The 14751-nt window shown below is 62.9% G+C and overlaps 1 protein-coding gene across 1 annotated transcript; it reads right to left on the reverse strand.

Annotated features, from left to right (window-relative positions):
- Positions 1 to 309: 309 nt before the first annotated feature.
- GAL3ST2 (galactose-3-O-sulfotransferase 2) lies at positions 310 to 14485 on the reverse strand. The gene is made up of 4 exons (XM_039228647.1): positions 14431 to 14485; positions 3481 to 3567; positions 2186 to 2450; positions 310 to 1475 (listed from the first exon to the last, which is right to left on the reverse strand). Exons 1-4 carry the CDS (start codon positions 14475 to 14477, stop codon positions 657 to 659), a joined length of 1218 nt encoding a protein of 405 aa, XP_039084578.1. The 5' UTR covers positions 14478 to 14485; the 3' UTR covers positions 310 to 656.
- Between the last annotated feature and the right edge of the window lie 266 nt (positions 14486 to 14751).

The following is a 14751-nucleotide window of genomic DNA, read 5'->3' on the forward strand; positions in this document are numbered from 1 at the left end:
CCTTCCCGCTCCCTGGGCCTGTCCTCCCCGGACTGCCTGTGGTGCTGCACAAGTGTCTCTGTGGTGGGCAATCCCGAGCCCCTTCCAGGACTCACGGCCCTGCGTACCCACCCCTCGGGATTCTCTGGATTCCAGGTTTGTTTGTTTGTTTATTTATTTATTTATTTTTAAAGAAATTTTAATATTTATTTTTGAGAGTGAGAGAGAGAGACACAGTGTGAGCAGGGGAGGGGCAGAGAGAGGGAGACACAGAATCTCTGAGCTGTCAGCACAGAGCCCGACGCCAGCTCGAACCCACGAACCATGAGATCATGACCTGAGCCGAAGTCGGGCGCTTCACCGACTGAGCCCCCCCGTGTCCCTCCAGTCCTTGATGGGCCGAGTCCACGTGCGCTCCTTCGCGGGACCCTATGCTGACCTGTAATGATGTCCGACTGTTCTGCTGACCGGGGTCAGGCCCTCAGGCCGGGTGTCCTCTTCTCCGAGATCGGGGCCCTCGCCACACAGGCGCCTCCCGGAGCAGGCATCAGGGACGGTGCCTCCCCGGGTCTTCACCCCGACCAGTCCCTGCTGTGCCCACCCGCCCCATGACCCGGTGCCAGGCCTCCGCGCGACGACAGGGGCGGGGCTGGGGCCTCACGGGGCCGCCCGTCCCCCTACTCCTTCGGGTAGGGGACGTTCTTGGGGGGCTTCCCCGGGAACTGGCGGGCGTACAGGCGGGCCATGTACTGGAGCTCGGGCGTCACCATCCGCCGGCACAGCTGCCGCGTCTGGTTGTCCAGGCCCCGCCGGAGGTTGTAGCCCAGGATGTCGGCGTCGCCCGACTGGTGGGGGCGCAGCCCGGGGTCGGTGACCCGCGCCGGGCTCTGGGGCCCGCCGTCCTGCAGGCAGCGCGCCGCCAGCTCCCGGCGCCGCGCGCGCAGCTGCGCCACCTCGGAGCGCAGGCGCCGCGGGCCCAGCTCGGCGCGCGCGCGGGCCCAGAAGGTGCGGTTGAAGTGCTGGTAGAGGCGCCAGTCGAGGGCGCACCAGCGCCGGGCGCGCGCGCGGCCCGCGGGCGACAGGCGCGCGACGCTGCGGGCGCTGCGCGCGTTGAGGCGGAAGGCCGCCACGTCGTCCAGCCGCCAGCGCAGCGCGCGGCGCAGCAGCACCAGCGACTCGTCGAAGTGCTCGGCGATGAGCACCAGCTGGAAGCGCCGCTCCACGTCGGCCAGGCGCGCGCGCACGTACGCCTCGGCGGCCGGCGCGTCGCTGTCGAAGCCCAGGTCGAACCACATGCTGTTCCGGGCGTAGGCGTTGCGCAGGCCCGCGCTGCGGTTGTAGTAGGTGCGCGGCGACGCCAGGAAGGCCTCCAGGCTCGCCGCGGCCCGGAAGGCGGGCACGTAGCTCCTGTAATAGGCGAAGGCGGACTCCAGCTGGAAGACGGGGTTTCTGAGGATGGAGAAGTAGAAAGTGTCGTTGGGCATGACCTTCTGCACCTGTTTGGAGACACACGACACACGATGGGGGGCTGGTGACGCCCCTGTCCCGCCGCAGGCGGCCCCCCGTCCCCGCCTTCTCCCCCTGCTGAGCCTTCGGAAGGGACTCAGGAAAGCTGAGATCTGAGGGGCACGGGGTGGGGGGGGGGCGGAGGGAGGCGGTGCTCCGGGGGTTGAGCACCAGACCTGAGCTCAGGTCACGATCTCACGGCTCCTGGGTTGCAGCCCCCCCCCCCCCCCCCCCCCCGTCGGGCTTTGTGCTGCCGGCTGGGAGCCTGGAGCTGCTTGGGGTTTTGTGTCCCTCTCTCTCTGCCCGTCCCACGCTTGTGTGCGCGCACTCGCGCTAAGCATTTTAAATAAAATAAAAAATAAACTGAGATCTGAGCGACCCAGAGGAGGAGCTGTGAAGAGTGTCCCCTGAAAAGGGGACAGTATGTGCAAAGGTCCTGGGGAGGAAGAGGTCGGCGGGTTTGGCAGGCCAGGAGGGCGCCCACATCTGAGTCCAAGAGCACCTGCAGGCACCTGTCGGCAGGGGAGGGGAGCCCCGTGTGAGGCTCCGCGGCGAGGTCTGCACGCATGCGCACTCAGAGCCTTAGTCTCTCCAGTGCCCAGGCCACCCCATCCCCACCCCGTGGTCTCACCTCAAAGCACAAAGCGCGTAGAGGACCTGGGATGGCGTCTCCCCCCCGCCCCCTCCCCGCACCCCGTACCTCCGGCAGGTTGAATCTCAGGTGGTTGCACATGATGTTGAAACGCTGCCGCGGGCCGTGGGGCTCCACGCCCTCCACGTAGCGCGCCAGGAAGAGCCAGGGGTAGCCCAGGTGGAAGCGCGCGCCCGCGGGCAGCGCCACCGACAGGTTGTGCGTCTCCGCGAAGCGGAAGAGGATGTTGAGAACCGTGCTGCTGGCGGTCTTGTGTGTCTTGAGGAACATGACGTTGATAATGGGCGGGCCCTCGGCCTGGTCCCCGAGCAGGCTGGGAGGGGAGCACAGCCACTGTCAATCAGGGAGGGTCCGCAGACCCCCCACCCTAGACCCCCAACCCCACAACCTGGAGACTCTCAGACCAGCCTCCACCACCCAGCCGCCCCAACCCACACTTTCCCTAGGCCACACCCAAACCCTGTACCCCGCCCTCCAGAGACCCCAACCCTGCAACCCGGGGGCCCCTAGCACAGACCTGACTGCTCATCCGTCCCCCCCCCCCACACACACACACACAGCACATCTCGGCCCCCAGGCCCTGGTGCCCTTTCTTTGGCCTCTCAGCCTCCTGTCTGGTTCTCAGGGCACCAGACGTGGCTCTGGCCCCGTGGCCTGGACCACACATGCAGCGTCTCTTGGCTAACCCTTCATGCCTGGGCTGGCCAGCCTGATTGCGGGGCCAGAGTGGATGCTGGTGGCCACTCTCGTGATCCGCTGACACACCTCCCAGCTGTGACTCCAGCCCGGGGCGGCGGGCACCTTCCCTGCCTGAGTGCGTGGCCAGGAAGAATAACCCAGGGTAGTGGGGGGATGGGATCCAGAGGGCTGTGCCAGCCCTGGGACAATGGGGGGCCTATGCCAGCCCTGGGAACAATGGGGGGCCAGCAGAGGGGCCCGGGGTGCCCCCTGGGGAGATCCCACCAGAGGTGGTGGGGTCAGGGAGAAGAAGCCTGGAGCCCCAAGACCTCCCAGCGGTCAGGCCAAAGCACCGGACCTGGGAGACCATCCCTGAGGACCCAGGGCTGCACAGAGCAGGAACCATGGGCACCCTGTCACCCTCTGTACACGGCAGCTCTGCCCAGGACACCCTGCGCCCAGGCCCACTCCCATTCCCCCGAACTCCCCCCACCAGAGGCCTGGGCAGCTCACTGTCCACAGGAGATGCTGGGCGGTCCAGAGGCCTGGAATGACCCACCAGCCAGTGCTGGGTGCTGCCCAGGGGTGGACATGCTGGGGTCTCAGGATTTGCCCTGGGGGGGTGGGCAGTGCCCAAACCATGGGGCACCCGAAGCAGAACTCACGGTGTGAACAGCCCGATGTCTCTGTTTAGGAAGCCAGCCAGCAGCAGCATGGTCAGGGCCAGGAGGAGGAGAACGGCCTGGAAGAGCCTGTGGGCAGAGCCAGCCGTCAGCCCTGTCAGGGGCATGGGAGGGGCCAGTACCCCCCCACCCCCACCTGGCATCTGTGTACCAGCTCCTAGTGAGCACCTACCTGGACCCACTATGTGGGGGCTCTGAATCATCAGACTCTACCCCCTCCTCGCCCCGTGCTACACCCCTTTGCTGCTTAGAAGCCAGGAAAAGCTGGGGGGTGGGCAGCAAGAGGGGCCAGCTGATGAGACCTCAGCAGGGTCCCTTGGGAGTCTGGCTGGCCATAGACCCCTGAGCTGGCACCCCCACAGGCACAGCTGGGAGAGGGTCTGAGAGGCGGGACTTCTTTTTCCACCACCGGGGGAGGGGAGGGGCCCCACAAGAGGGGAGCCTGGGAGGGCCTGCCTGGGTGCCGGGCTCTCAGCAGGTGGGGCACAGGTAGCCCCTGGGCACCCATGGGAGATGCTGTGACCAGATCAGGGAAGAGATGGGACAAGAGGTGCCCCATGGAGCCAGTGGGGACCCCCGTGTCCTGCCATCCTCTGGACAAAGGAGCTGCAGCGACAGCACCGCCCCCACCACTCCACCCCAGCCCCACCCCTCCCCCAGCCAAGGTGCTCACACTGGGGCAGGACACCCCGGGAGGCACTGGATAACAGGTGGATAACGGGGTGTCCCTGTGCCTCTCCCACTGAGGGCCACCTGGGAGTGCAGGGGTCGGGGGCCCGGGAGAGGGAGGGGAAGCCTCTGCTGGTCCTCACTGTGTTACCAGTGTGCACCCCAAATTTACACACCCAGCCTGCGTGCCCCAAATCCCCAGTGGGTCATCAGAGGGGGTCACTGGGGTCCAGACTAAAGCCTCTGATCTGCTCCCACCTCTCCTCTCCCTGGGCGCACAGCGGCTCCTGCACCCAGGCTTCAGGCCCCACAAAGTGCCCATCAGTCCCACATTTGATCTTGAACCACCTGCTCACCTCCTCCTCCTCCTCCTCCGAGGCCCCGGCAGCTGCTGCCCCCGTGTGTGCCCCTGACCTGTGCTGCACTCTCGCTCAGCAGCCCAAACGACCCTTTGATTCACAAGCCCAGCATGCTCAAACCCACACCCTTAATTCACAAAGGCAACTGTCCCAGCCCTCTCGGCCTCTCCCCTCCTCTCTCCAGCAGCTCCCCTTCCGCCTCTTCCTCAAACATCTGACCTCGGGGACTTTCTGCTCCCTGAGGATTTGGGGTCGTGCTCTTTCAGGCTGCACCGCGCCTCAGCCCCAGCTCCTCTGGGCTGTGTTCGGCCCCCACCTTCCCCAGTGACCTCTCCGACTCCCTGCAGGGGTGCTCACCACCCCGAGTCGTTTCGCCCTTGGCCTCACCGCCACCTGAGGCAGCCACACAGGCGCCTGTCCGTTTGTAGTCTGTGCTGGCCACTGGTGTGTAAGCCCCTCAGTTCCTGGAAGAGCTACTGGCCGTGCCAGATCCTCAGGTCACATTTGCTGAGTGAATGAATGAAGCCAAGCACTCATTCCCTCCCCTGCTGCAGACTGCCCAGTTCGAGGCGGCATGGGGGAGAGAGAAAGCGGTGGGGTGGGGACAGGTTTGGAACGTGGGGGAGCAGATGTGGTGCACATGAAATGTCCTGAGACACCCAAGTGCAGACGCCAGCCGGTGGCTGGAAAAGGAGTCAGGAATCGCTGGGGCTGTGACACATGTTTGCACGTCAGCGTAAGAGTGCCATGGAACTCCCCCCCCTCAGTCAGAAAACAGCGGTGGGTTTCCCCAACCAATCTAAAGTCTGGAGAGGGGAGGCTGCTGCTTCTGGCAGACTCAGCCCCACTACATTGAGGATGTCGACATCTCTCCCTCTCCTGGCATATATAACCTCATGGTCACAGATGGCTGCCAAGCTCCAGACATCGCATCAACATTTGGGACAGGGCCAGCCATGGTAAAGAGGCAAAAGCCTTCTTGAAGCCCCTAGCAAACCTCCCCTTCCACCTTGTTGGCCAGAATTCAGTCACATGGTCACCTCTGGCTGCAGGGGTTGCTGAGAAAGCATTACTCCGTGTGGGGGGACAGGGAGAAGGTGGTGGGTGTCTATATGGCTATATTTCTATAAATCCATGGGAGCGGTGGGCTGCAGCCTGGGCCCAGGCTGGGTCTGCCTTGGAGGCAGACACATCTCTGAAGGAAATACAAGGGGCTGCCTCACACGTGGCCTGGTTAGGAGGAGGAGTGGCTATATCAACACGGGGTGGGAGGAGGGCTCGGCCACCCAGTCAGAGCCCTCGCCCCAAGGCTGAAGCATGGAGCCCTCACTCCAGCACCGTACAGCAGTGGACAGCCCACCCCTATCCTGGGGAAAGGACCTGACCAGATTTCTGCATAAAACACTCTCGAAGTTTAATATAATCCCCAGAAGAGAATCTGTAACTAACAACTCAATTCTAGAAGCCTACAGTAATAGCCGGAACATTCTAGGCAATGCTACGAAGGCTCACGGGGCCCCCACTGGAAGGCATAGAAAGCCACTGTCTCTGAAGCTCCTTAGTGTTGGCGCAGGATGGCCCTGGGGAGGGCGGGGGCAGGGACTTCCGAGGGAGGGGACAGAGGGCGGCGGCAGCAGCCAGCCCACGCAGCTGGCTGGCTCTGGGAAGGGGTATGCGGATTCCCCTCAGCCCACCAACCAGAATAAATCCCAAACGGGCCGCATGTGAAGTGGCAGGTGCAGAGCCCAGGCGTCCCTCCCTCACGGTCACTGCTGTCCTGATCGGCACCACCTCTGGGGGCCTCTGGTAAAAATGCACAGAGCCTTTGCCCAGCGAGGCTGTGACCAGGATTTTATCCTGTCGTCACCAAGGAGCCCCTATCCCAGCACCCAACACGCTCTACCCCATGGTGTCCCCACAGGTCATCGCTGTCAGCCACTGGACAGAGGGAGGGCCTGAGCCTCACCCGAGGCCCCGCGCTAGGATGCAGCCACAGCTGTGTTGGCCAGAGGGCCACACTGTCCCCGCCCGCAGAACCCTCACTGCGGCCCAGCCAGGGGACAGACCGACAGGAGGAGACACGCAGCAGTGCCCTTCCAGACAGAGAGGGGAGGGGACTCCAGGTGGGGGACATGGGCAGAGGCGAGAGCGGAGACGTGCCCAGTGGAGAGGGCAGAACTCAGGGGACACCAGGAGAGGAGACCGGGGGAGGGGCGTTGGTAAGAATTTGGAGGGAGGGACTTTGTCACAACGATGCCATCCCACGGGAAGTGCTGCGTCCATCCTCTTTGATCAGACTGTCACCCTGAAGCTCCTACACACCCTGGCTGCTGTCACAGTGTGGGTCCTGTGCCTCCCGATGTATTTATGTTGATTTGCTGGTTTTTCTTGCCACTGCAAATGAAACATTTATCCAAGTCCCACATCTGGGTGCTTATCACTGGAAAAGAAAAACATTTTTTATACGTTGTGGCTTTCACTTCCGGTCCCGCTACCATGCTGCCCATTTACCGGGCGTCACTGCTTCATTCCAGAATCCTGGTGCCCCCGGCGCTGGCTGGGATGCAGGCTGGTCCCACCCGCCTCCTGGCCCGGGCCTGGAGCCAGCCATTCCTGCGGGAAGCGCTGGGTCCCACTGGTAGGAACGGTCTTCAGGGACCATGATCTCACTGCTCAGCAAAGGTCGTGGCTTCGGGGGCCACAAAGCGAGGTGTCCCTCACGCACTCACACTGCAGGTCCGGGTCTGATTCCAGGTGGCGGCTTTTTGAACGAACCTCTTTCTGCTGCCTCTCGTCCCCTTCGCGCCGGGGAGCGCGGGCTGTGGGAGACGCTGCATGAGCGCAAACACGGCGCACACAGCGCCAACGTCAGGCCATTTCTTGGCACGTCCTGCCCCCTTTCCACAAAGGCAGAAGGAGGCCACGCTGCCGGCGTCAGAGCGGGGTCCCAGTGTCACCTGCCCCCGAGGGAGAAGGGACAGTGTTCCCGCCTCTAGAAGGCCCCAGCGCGGCCCAGGGCTACGGGGTCCTGGGGCTCCTGCACTGTGGTTGTGCCCTTTCCCCGACCCCACGAGGCCATCCCAGGGAGGCTGGTTGGTCCCCTTGTGCCTGAGTGCCGATGGAGCCACCTGGATTTGTGGCCCCGACTGTGACAACTGATTCCTGCGGATGAGGCCACATGGGGCGCTAGCCAGGCTGGTCCCCACCCTCACGCTCTTACTCAGGTGCCACATTCTTCTGCAAACGCTGTGCGCTGTGCATGCACCGGCCCCTTGCAGAACTCGGTCCCACACTGACCGTCTGTTTGAAGTTTCTCCCCTTCGGCCTTGAGGCAACAGGAATTTGCCTCAGTTTCTCACAGCTGTCCAACTAGAACAAACGGTCCTCAGAGAAATCTGGGCGTTTCTAAAGAGAGGCTCTTCTTTTGCCAAAACAGCCTGTGGCCCAAACACCCCCGGGTTGTGGTTCTGGGGCCGCCAGGGCACCAGGTGGCCCCCCTCTGGGGGCCACGGCTGGGCCGTTCCGGGGGCCAGTCCCGCAGCTGCAGGTGGGTGGGGAGCTCTGCCAGCGCGAGACGGGGGCCCGGGCCCTTCTTTGGCCTGTGTGTCTGACACACAGACGTGCGTTCTTTATGGAGCCCAGTGGCTTGCACAACGTTAAATGGGCGAATTGTTTGGGGTGTGAATTACATGTCAATAAAACTGCTTAAAACGAAAAAAATCTATTTAAAAATATTTTCAAAGTGCTCAGCTGCCAAAAAAATTTTTGAAAGCCAGTAATTGTGGGAACAAATAAATATAGCTGGAAGCGATTACTCTGGTGACATTGCCTCCGAGTACTTTGGGCTGAAAGGGGCTTCCTACCCGCCCCCGCCCAGCGCCTTGCCGTTCAAGCAAAGGGTCCCCATGACCTCCCTTTCCTTGGGGGCTTGGCCTGGGCTGCACAGCGGACAAGCTTCCCACTTCTGGAACCCCTGGGGGGGGGGCCTGCTGCCCACCTCGGGAACACGCAGGGCTGGTGTCCAGCAGTGCCCGGGGGGCCAGCAAGGGGCACCGGAGCCCCTGCAGCAGAGGCCGGAGAGACAGTGCCCTCTGCCAGGTGTGGTCCCGGTCCGGTTCTGGGGGGGCACCCGTGGGAGAGCTCAAGGCCCCCAGGCCCCCGAGCCCCAGGTGGGCCTGCCCCCAGGTCAGTCTGGGAGAAGTCCCGGGCACCTGCCTAAGAGCAGCACAAGCCATCACATCATGGATAACAATATTGAGACGGCCCGTCTCCTGCCTGCGGTGGGGGGGCGGTGGGTCTGGTTTACTGAGCTTCCTGGGGGGGGGGGGGGCGGGGGGCCTGACGGAGATGGGTGTTTTATGTCCAGGATCACACGTTCACACCCCCACACCCCCCACACCTACACACAGAGACACACCCACATACCTACACACACACCCACACACAGACACATCCCCACACATGGACACACACCCACACACACCCACACACACCTACACACATCTACACACACACACACACACACACACCTGCTGTTCCAGCTCCTTACAGACAGACGCCCGCCTCAATGGGACTGAAGAAGGACACAGAACCCAATGCCTGACGGTCAGTCAGTGGTCAGCCAGTTTCAGCCAAAATCTGGAGAAAACACAACTGACCCTAATCTCAGGGGCTGACACGTCAGCCCCACAGCACACACAGAGGGCCTGGGCTGCACCCAGCCCCGGGCCCAGCTACCCTCTCTCTTCCGCCTCAGTGGTCCCACGGCCTGAGGGAAGCAGGAGAATGGGCTGGAAAGACTAGTACCCTCCCCTCACCTGTACGCACAATGGTCAAGTGTCACAAAGCCCTCTGTCTGTCCTCTGGGCCTCCGGACCCAACGGGCTTCCTTAGAACACTTTTTCCCTCAGCCCATCCAGGGCTCCAACCCAGGGCTCGTGTGTAGCATCCAAGGTTGTCAGATTCTGCTCATGGTGCATCTGTCAACCTGCACCTGGCCCTTGTTGAGCCCAAGTGCACTATAGGGCACAGGGACCAGCCGAGGGCGTCAGGTGCAGTGGGAGCATCTCATTAGTGGGGGCCAAGGTGGGACTGATGTTACTCAGGGCTCCCTGCCCACAGCCAAGCACGTGGCTGGGAAGGCTGGCCTCTGGTGCCCCTGGGAGATGCACCAGCAGAAGGGCAGGGGCAGGGCTGCCCCTGGTCTCCCCGAGGCTGGCACAGCTCCCAGAGCTGAAGACCCCGGCAGTGCCAGGGTGGGCGCAGCAGAGTCATCCACATAAAGGGCAAACCAAGAAGAAATAGGGATGGGGAGCCAGCATCAACATCCCCCAAATAACAGAGGGGAGAGGGGCCACCCTCCACCCATGAACTTCTTCTAGAAGAAAAGGAGGCCACCTCCATCCCCACTACCCACACTTGGATCGAGAATGATGGGGCCTTGCTCTGACCAACAGAATGTGTCACAGTTAGGCTGAGGCTCCTGGGGTGAGAATCCTGCACCTTCTGCTTCTGCTCCCCTGACTCCCCCAGAGAAGCTCAGCCAAGGAGGCTGTTGTGCCACTGAAGAAAAGGCCACTTGGAGCACAGAGGTGGCCCACCCAAGAGCCAGGGAGAGAGAGGCCATCCAGGTCCTTCTGACCCCACAACCATCCGCCTGAACGCAGCCAGTGGGGGATACACCAGTCGGGGCTCTGGAAAGTCGCACACCATCACTAAGAGCGGCTAGGTCCTGGGTGCTTTGTGAGACAGATATTGAGACGAGAGGGGCCAGGATGGCCCACGTCCCCGCCACCTCCATGCACTTCTCCCAAACACCACAGCCTTGTGCTCGACAGCTGACGGTGGCACAGTCTCCACTGAGAGCTGCACCCATTTGGCGTGGAGCCAGTTCAGTGGGTCACACCACCAGTGGCAGGGCATGCAGCCAGCTCTGTTACAGAACAGAGTAGAACAGACACAGGATAAGGCAGGACGATGGGACAGGACAGGAGGGGAGGGGATGGGGTAGGATTGGGATGGGGTGGGATGAGGTGGGGAGGGGATGGGATGGGATGGGGTGGGGTGGGTGGGATGGCGTGGGGTGGGATTGGGATGGGGGATGGGATGGGGGTGGGGGATGGGACGGGGTGGGGGGATGGGATGGGATGGGGGGATGGGATGGAGGGGGGATGGGTTAGGAGAGATGAATAGAGCAGGATGGAACAGATACAGAATAAACATAAGGCAGACACACGGTAGAAAAGAATAAACAGAATAGGTTAAAATAAAACATGGAGCAGGACAGACCAGACCAGAAAATACCTGACAGCATCACCGGGAAAGGCTGAGAGTTGTGTTGCGACACCTGTTTGCAGAGAGACGCATGAAGTGTGTCCTGGGCAGTGGTGCCACACCTGGGTCACCGTCACCATGGGAACAGGGTCACTCCGTCCGTCCACAGCAGCCAGGTGTCCTGCCTCCCTCCCCATCGAGATTAGCCTGAGGAGTCCCCAGGGGAGCCCCTCCCCATGATGGCACGACCCCAGGTGATTCCACGCTCTGCCTGTCACCAGCTTGGGATGCCACATGCCGTGGGCCAGCAACCTGCTCAAGCAGGCGGGTGCCCGAGCCCTCCCCAGCCTGAGCGTCCTGCCAGCCCCTCACCCGCGCCCGCCGGGCAGCCAGCAGGACGCCGCTCTGCGATGGGCCATCCAGTCACACACCCTGGCCTACACCTTCCCTCCTCGTCCGGGGGGGCCCATGAAGGCCCCACTCCCTCTGCAGCACCCCCTCCCCATGGACCCAAAGTCATCCTGCGTTTGCCTGTGGGGGACCCGCAGGGGGCAGTGTCCTGGACTCAGGACCTCAAGACCCAGGAGCCCTGCGGCCCCAGGGGCCCAAGGCAGGTACCGCCCATCACCCCCAGCAGAGGTGCGAGAGGTCTGGGTCGATCCTCTCAGGGTCCGGTGAGAAGAGGAGGAGCAGCAGGGGTGGGGGGGAGGCGGGCAGGGCATTCGCCTCCTGGGCCACCCTGAGCTCCCAGGACGGCCTCCAGGGGAGCCGTGGTCTCAGGCCGTTTCCACAGACCCTGTACCAGGCGGCCTCCCCTGCCCGCATCCACTGGGCACCGTGAAGGTGGCAGAGCCCCACAGGGTGGGCAGCCACCACCTCCACCGCAGAGACCAAACGTGTCTCCTGGATGGCTGCTCTAGGGGCAGGGCCCGGAATGCTGGGAAAATACGAGACATTCACAAAGCACTTCCCGTTTGTCCCTCCCAGAGGCTTCTGTGGCTCTGAGAAACCCAGGGGCAGACCTGACGGGCCCTCAAGGAGTGCCGGACCAGGAGGCTGGGAGCCAAGCCACGTCCACGGCCACATGTGGGCAGGACATGACCCTCCTCCCATCCCACCCCTGCCCAGGACCGGCCCCGGAGGCCAGGACAGACAACCCATCGGGGCACCAGCCACAGAGGTCAGGATGGCCACATCACAGAGCCACACAGTCCTATCTAGACACGGTGCCTTCTGTAAGGTGTGGGCCTGCCTGACCCTGAGGATGGCAAGAGCTCCCCTAGGGGACATCTTCCAGCTGGTTCATTCCTTGGTCCGTGAGTGGACTGGGAAACTGTGAGGGCCACCGTCCCCAGCCCCACGGGCCCCACAACACGCCCCATCCCCCAGCAGGAGGCCATACCTGGAGGGGACACCTCATCTCAGCTGGCGGCCAGCTCAGGGGACACCCACCCAATGCTCAGTGATGGCTGCAGACAGGCCAGTACACAGACCATGTGGGGACAGACCGTCGGGCCCCTGGACAGCTTTTGGGCACAAGCCAAGCTTTTCCCAAGAGCACTGTGACTTCTGACAGAGCGAACCACACCTGACCACACATGGGGGCAGCAGCCTGGCTGCCCAGCCCCCGCTCTAAACATGGTGAGGAGGTGCTGCACCCTCCCTCCAGGCCTCTGCTGACCCTCTCCATCCAGCCCATTCGCGGCCACAGTCGGACACCAGCAGACCATTCCCAGATCCCCCTGCACTGTCCTCCCCCCAGAACTGGCCCCAAGACCTGAGCCACAGCCTCCCATGGGGTCACACACACCTGGAGTCACACACACCCCTGGGGTCACACAGCCTCCCGTGGGGTCACACACCCCTGGGGTCACACAGCCTCCACAGGATCACCCCCCACACAGGCTCACACAGCACCCCCAGGGTCACAGAGCCTCCCACCGCATCACCCCCATGGGGTCACACCCCCACACCCCATAGGCAGGACTGGGAGCTCGACACTCCAGGGGATGTTCAGTCCCCAGAAACAGAGCTGGGCCTCAAACCAGAAACACAGGTTTTCAGGAGACCCAAGGGGCTCTCTCAGCCCCTCAAGGCAGGACTTGGAAGATCTGGGCATTAGACAGTGGGAGACTCTACCACCTGAGGCCTGGGGCCCCACTGGGGATGCCACCCAAGTCACGGGTGGCCTCAAAGAGGAGGGTCTGTGCCTTAATCCATCACAGCCCAGGGATTCCACCAGCTCCCTAGTGGGGAGGGAGGGGAGGGAGGGGCGGGGGGGAGGGGAGGGTCTCTGCTCCAGGCGGCTCCTCCCACCACCAGGGCCACAGCGCACTTGCTCCGCCAAGTCTGCCCAGGGTTGTCCCCTCCCTGTGCCCAGGGCCATGGGCACCTGCGCAGGCAAGCCTGCCCAGGACTGTCCCTCTGTTCCCAGGGCCATGGGCACCTGCCCAGGCAAGCCTGCCCAGGACTGTCCCTCTGTTCCCAGGGCCATGGCTCAGTGTGCCTCCTGGCCTAAGAAAAAGGAGCCCCTCAACATTTGCACAATCCCAGGGATAGTGAGTGAGTGCATCCAAGTGACCCCGGGAGCCCTCCTCCCACGGCTTTGAGCTGAGCCGGGGAGCCTGGGACCCTCAGCGCAGCCGCTGCCCCAAACCCGGGCCAGAATGGCCACCTGGGACCACAACATATCGTCAGGCTGTGCCACCGGGCGTCCTGTCCCTGGGGCTCCCCCTGGGGCCCCTGGCCTTCCCTGTGCACCTGAGGCCGGTGGGACTGGGGCGGGGCCTCCAGCTGATAGAGTGCCTCCCCCCACTCCGTGCCTCCTCCTCAGTGTGGGGGTGCCATCCACCTCCATGGAGAGGGGGACATGTGGCCCTTCCCTGCCTACACTGGTCCCTGGGGACCTGCTGTCCTCTCCCAAGGGAGGGAGTCGTGTCTTCAAAGAGGTTGGTCATGCCCACACCTGGGGCCCGCGGGGAGAGCACTGGTGTCTCCCAAAGCACATGGGATGAGACAGAGAACAAAAATGCAAAGCATTTCCAGACACACCCATCTCCCCTCCAAACTAAACTATGTCCAAAAACCCAACTCCCTGTTTACACAGGGAGAAACACCCTTATTACCCAAAGCCGGCAGGGCCGGGTACCTGGACCTGCGGGGCACTCGCTCTGCGGCGGACCCTCTAGTGAGCACCCTAAAACGCACGCGGATATCTGGTCCTGGAGTGTCAGGGGCTCAGGCTGGGAACTCCCCCAAATGCCAGAAAACTCCTGCCAACACAGGCTGCCCGTGGAAGGGGTCGAGGACAAAGCCAGGAGGTCCCGGGCCCCCAGCAGTCGCCCACCAGGCCTGAACTCCAGACACCAAACTGTCAGCCCTTGGCCCTGAGCCCCACAACCCGTCAGAGGCCAGGAGCAGCGCTGGGCCCGGGGAAGACAGGGAGGGGTCACCCACTGTCTGAAATGAAGAGTGAGTTCAGGGTAGTTATTTTTGAGAAGCAGCCCCAAATCGAGTGACTTCCTTTGAAAGACAAACACAGAACAGCTCGTTTCTGCCGGGTCCCCAGAATATTCAGGGATTAAAGACTGTGCTTTGTGTCTCTGTGCTGACCCAGCGCCCCCCACCTTACCTCTGCGTGCCACCTGGTGGGGACAGCATGCTGCCTGGGGTCCACATAACGGCGGTGGGCAGGTGGCGGTCAGGGTGGATGGAGGCGAGCCCTCAGCCCCTGGGCACAGGCACCGGGCGGGGCAATGTGCGTGCAGAGTATGAACTTAACTCCCACGGGAGCTGACCAGCTCAGGTGCGAGGCCACACCCTCGGAGTTGGGAGAGCTTAAGCTTCAGTTCTCAGGAAGAACCGGACCTTCCCTGGGGCCCAGCCGGTGCAGGAGTCCAGCGCTCCCTCCGAGGGCCTCCCTGCCTGGCACGCCCCACAGGGCTCCCACCTG

This window comes from Hyaena hyaena, unplaced genomic scaffold, assembly GCF_003009895.1.
Source record: "Hyaena hyaena isolate Hyena2069 unplaced genomic scaffold, ASM300989v1 scaffold_31, whole genome shotgun sequence".
NCBI classification, from domain to species: Eukaryota; Metazoa; Chordata; class Mammalia; order Carnivora; family Hyaenidae; genus Hyaena; species Hyaena hyaena.

Coding starts and splice junctions, on each gene's coding strand:
- GAL3ST2 (XM_039228647.1), bottom strand. CDS start 14,477: ATGTGGACCCCAGGCAGCATGCTGTCCCCACCAGGTGGCACGCAGAG. Junction 2,451..3,480: donor GACATCGGGCTGTTCACACC/GTGAGTTCTGCT, acceptor CTCCCCTCCCAG/CCTGCTCGGGGACCAGGCCG. Junction 1,476..2,185: donor TGAGATTCAACCTGCCGGAG/GTACGGGGTGCG, acceptor GTCTCCAAACAG/GTGCAGAAGGTCATGCCCAA.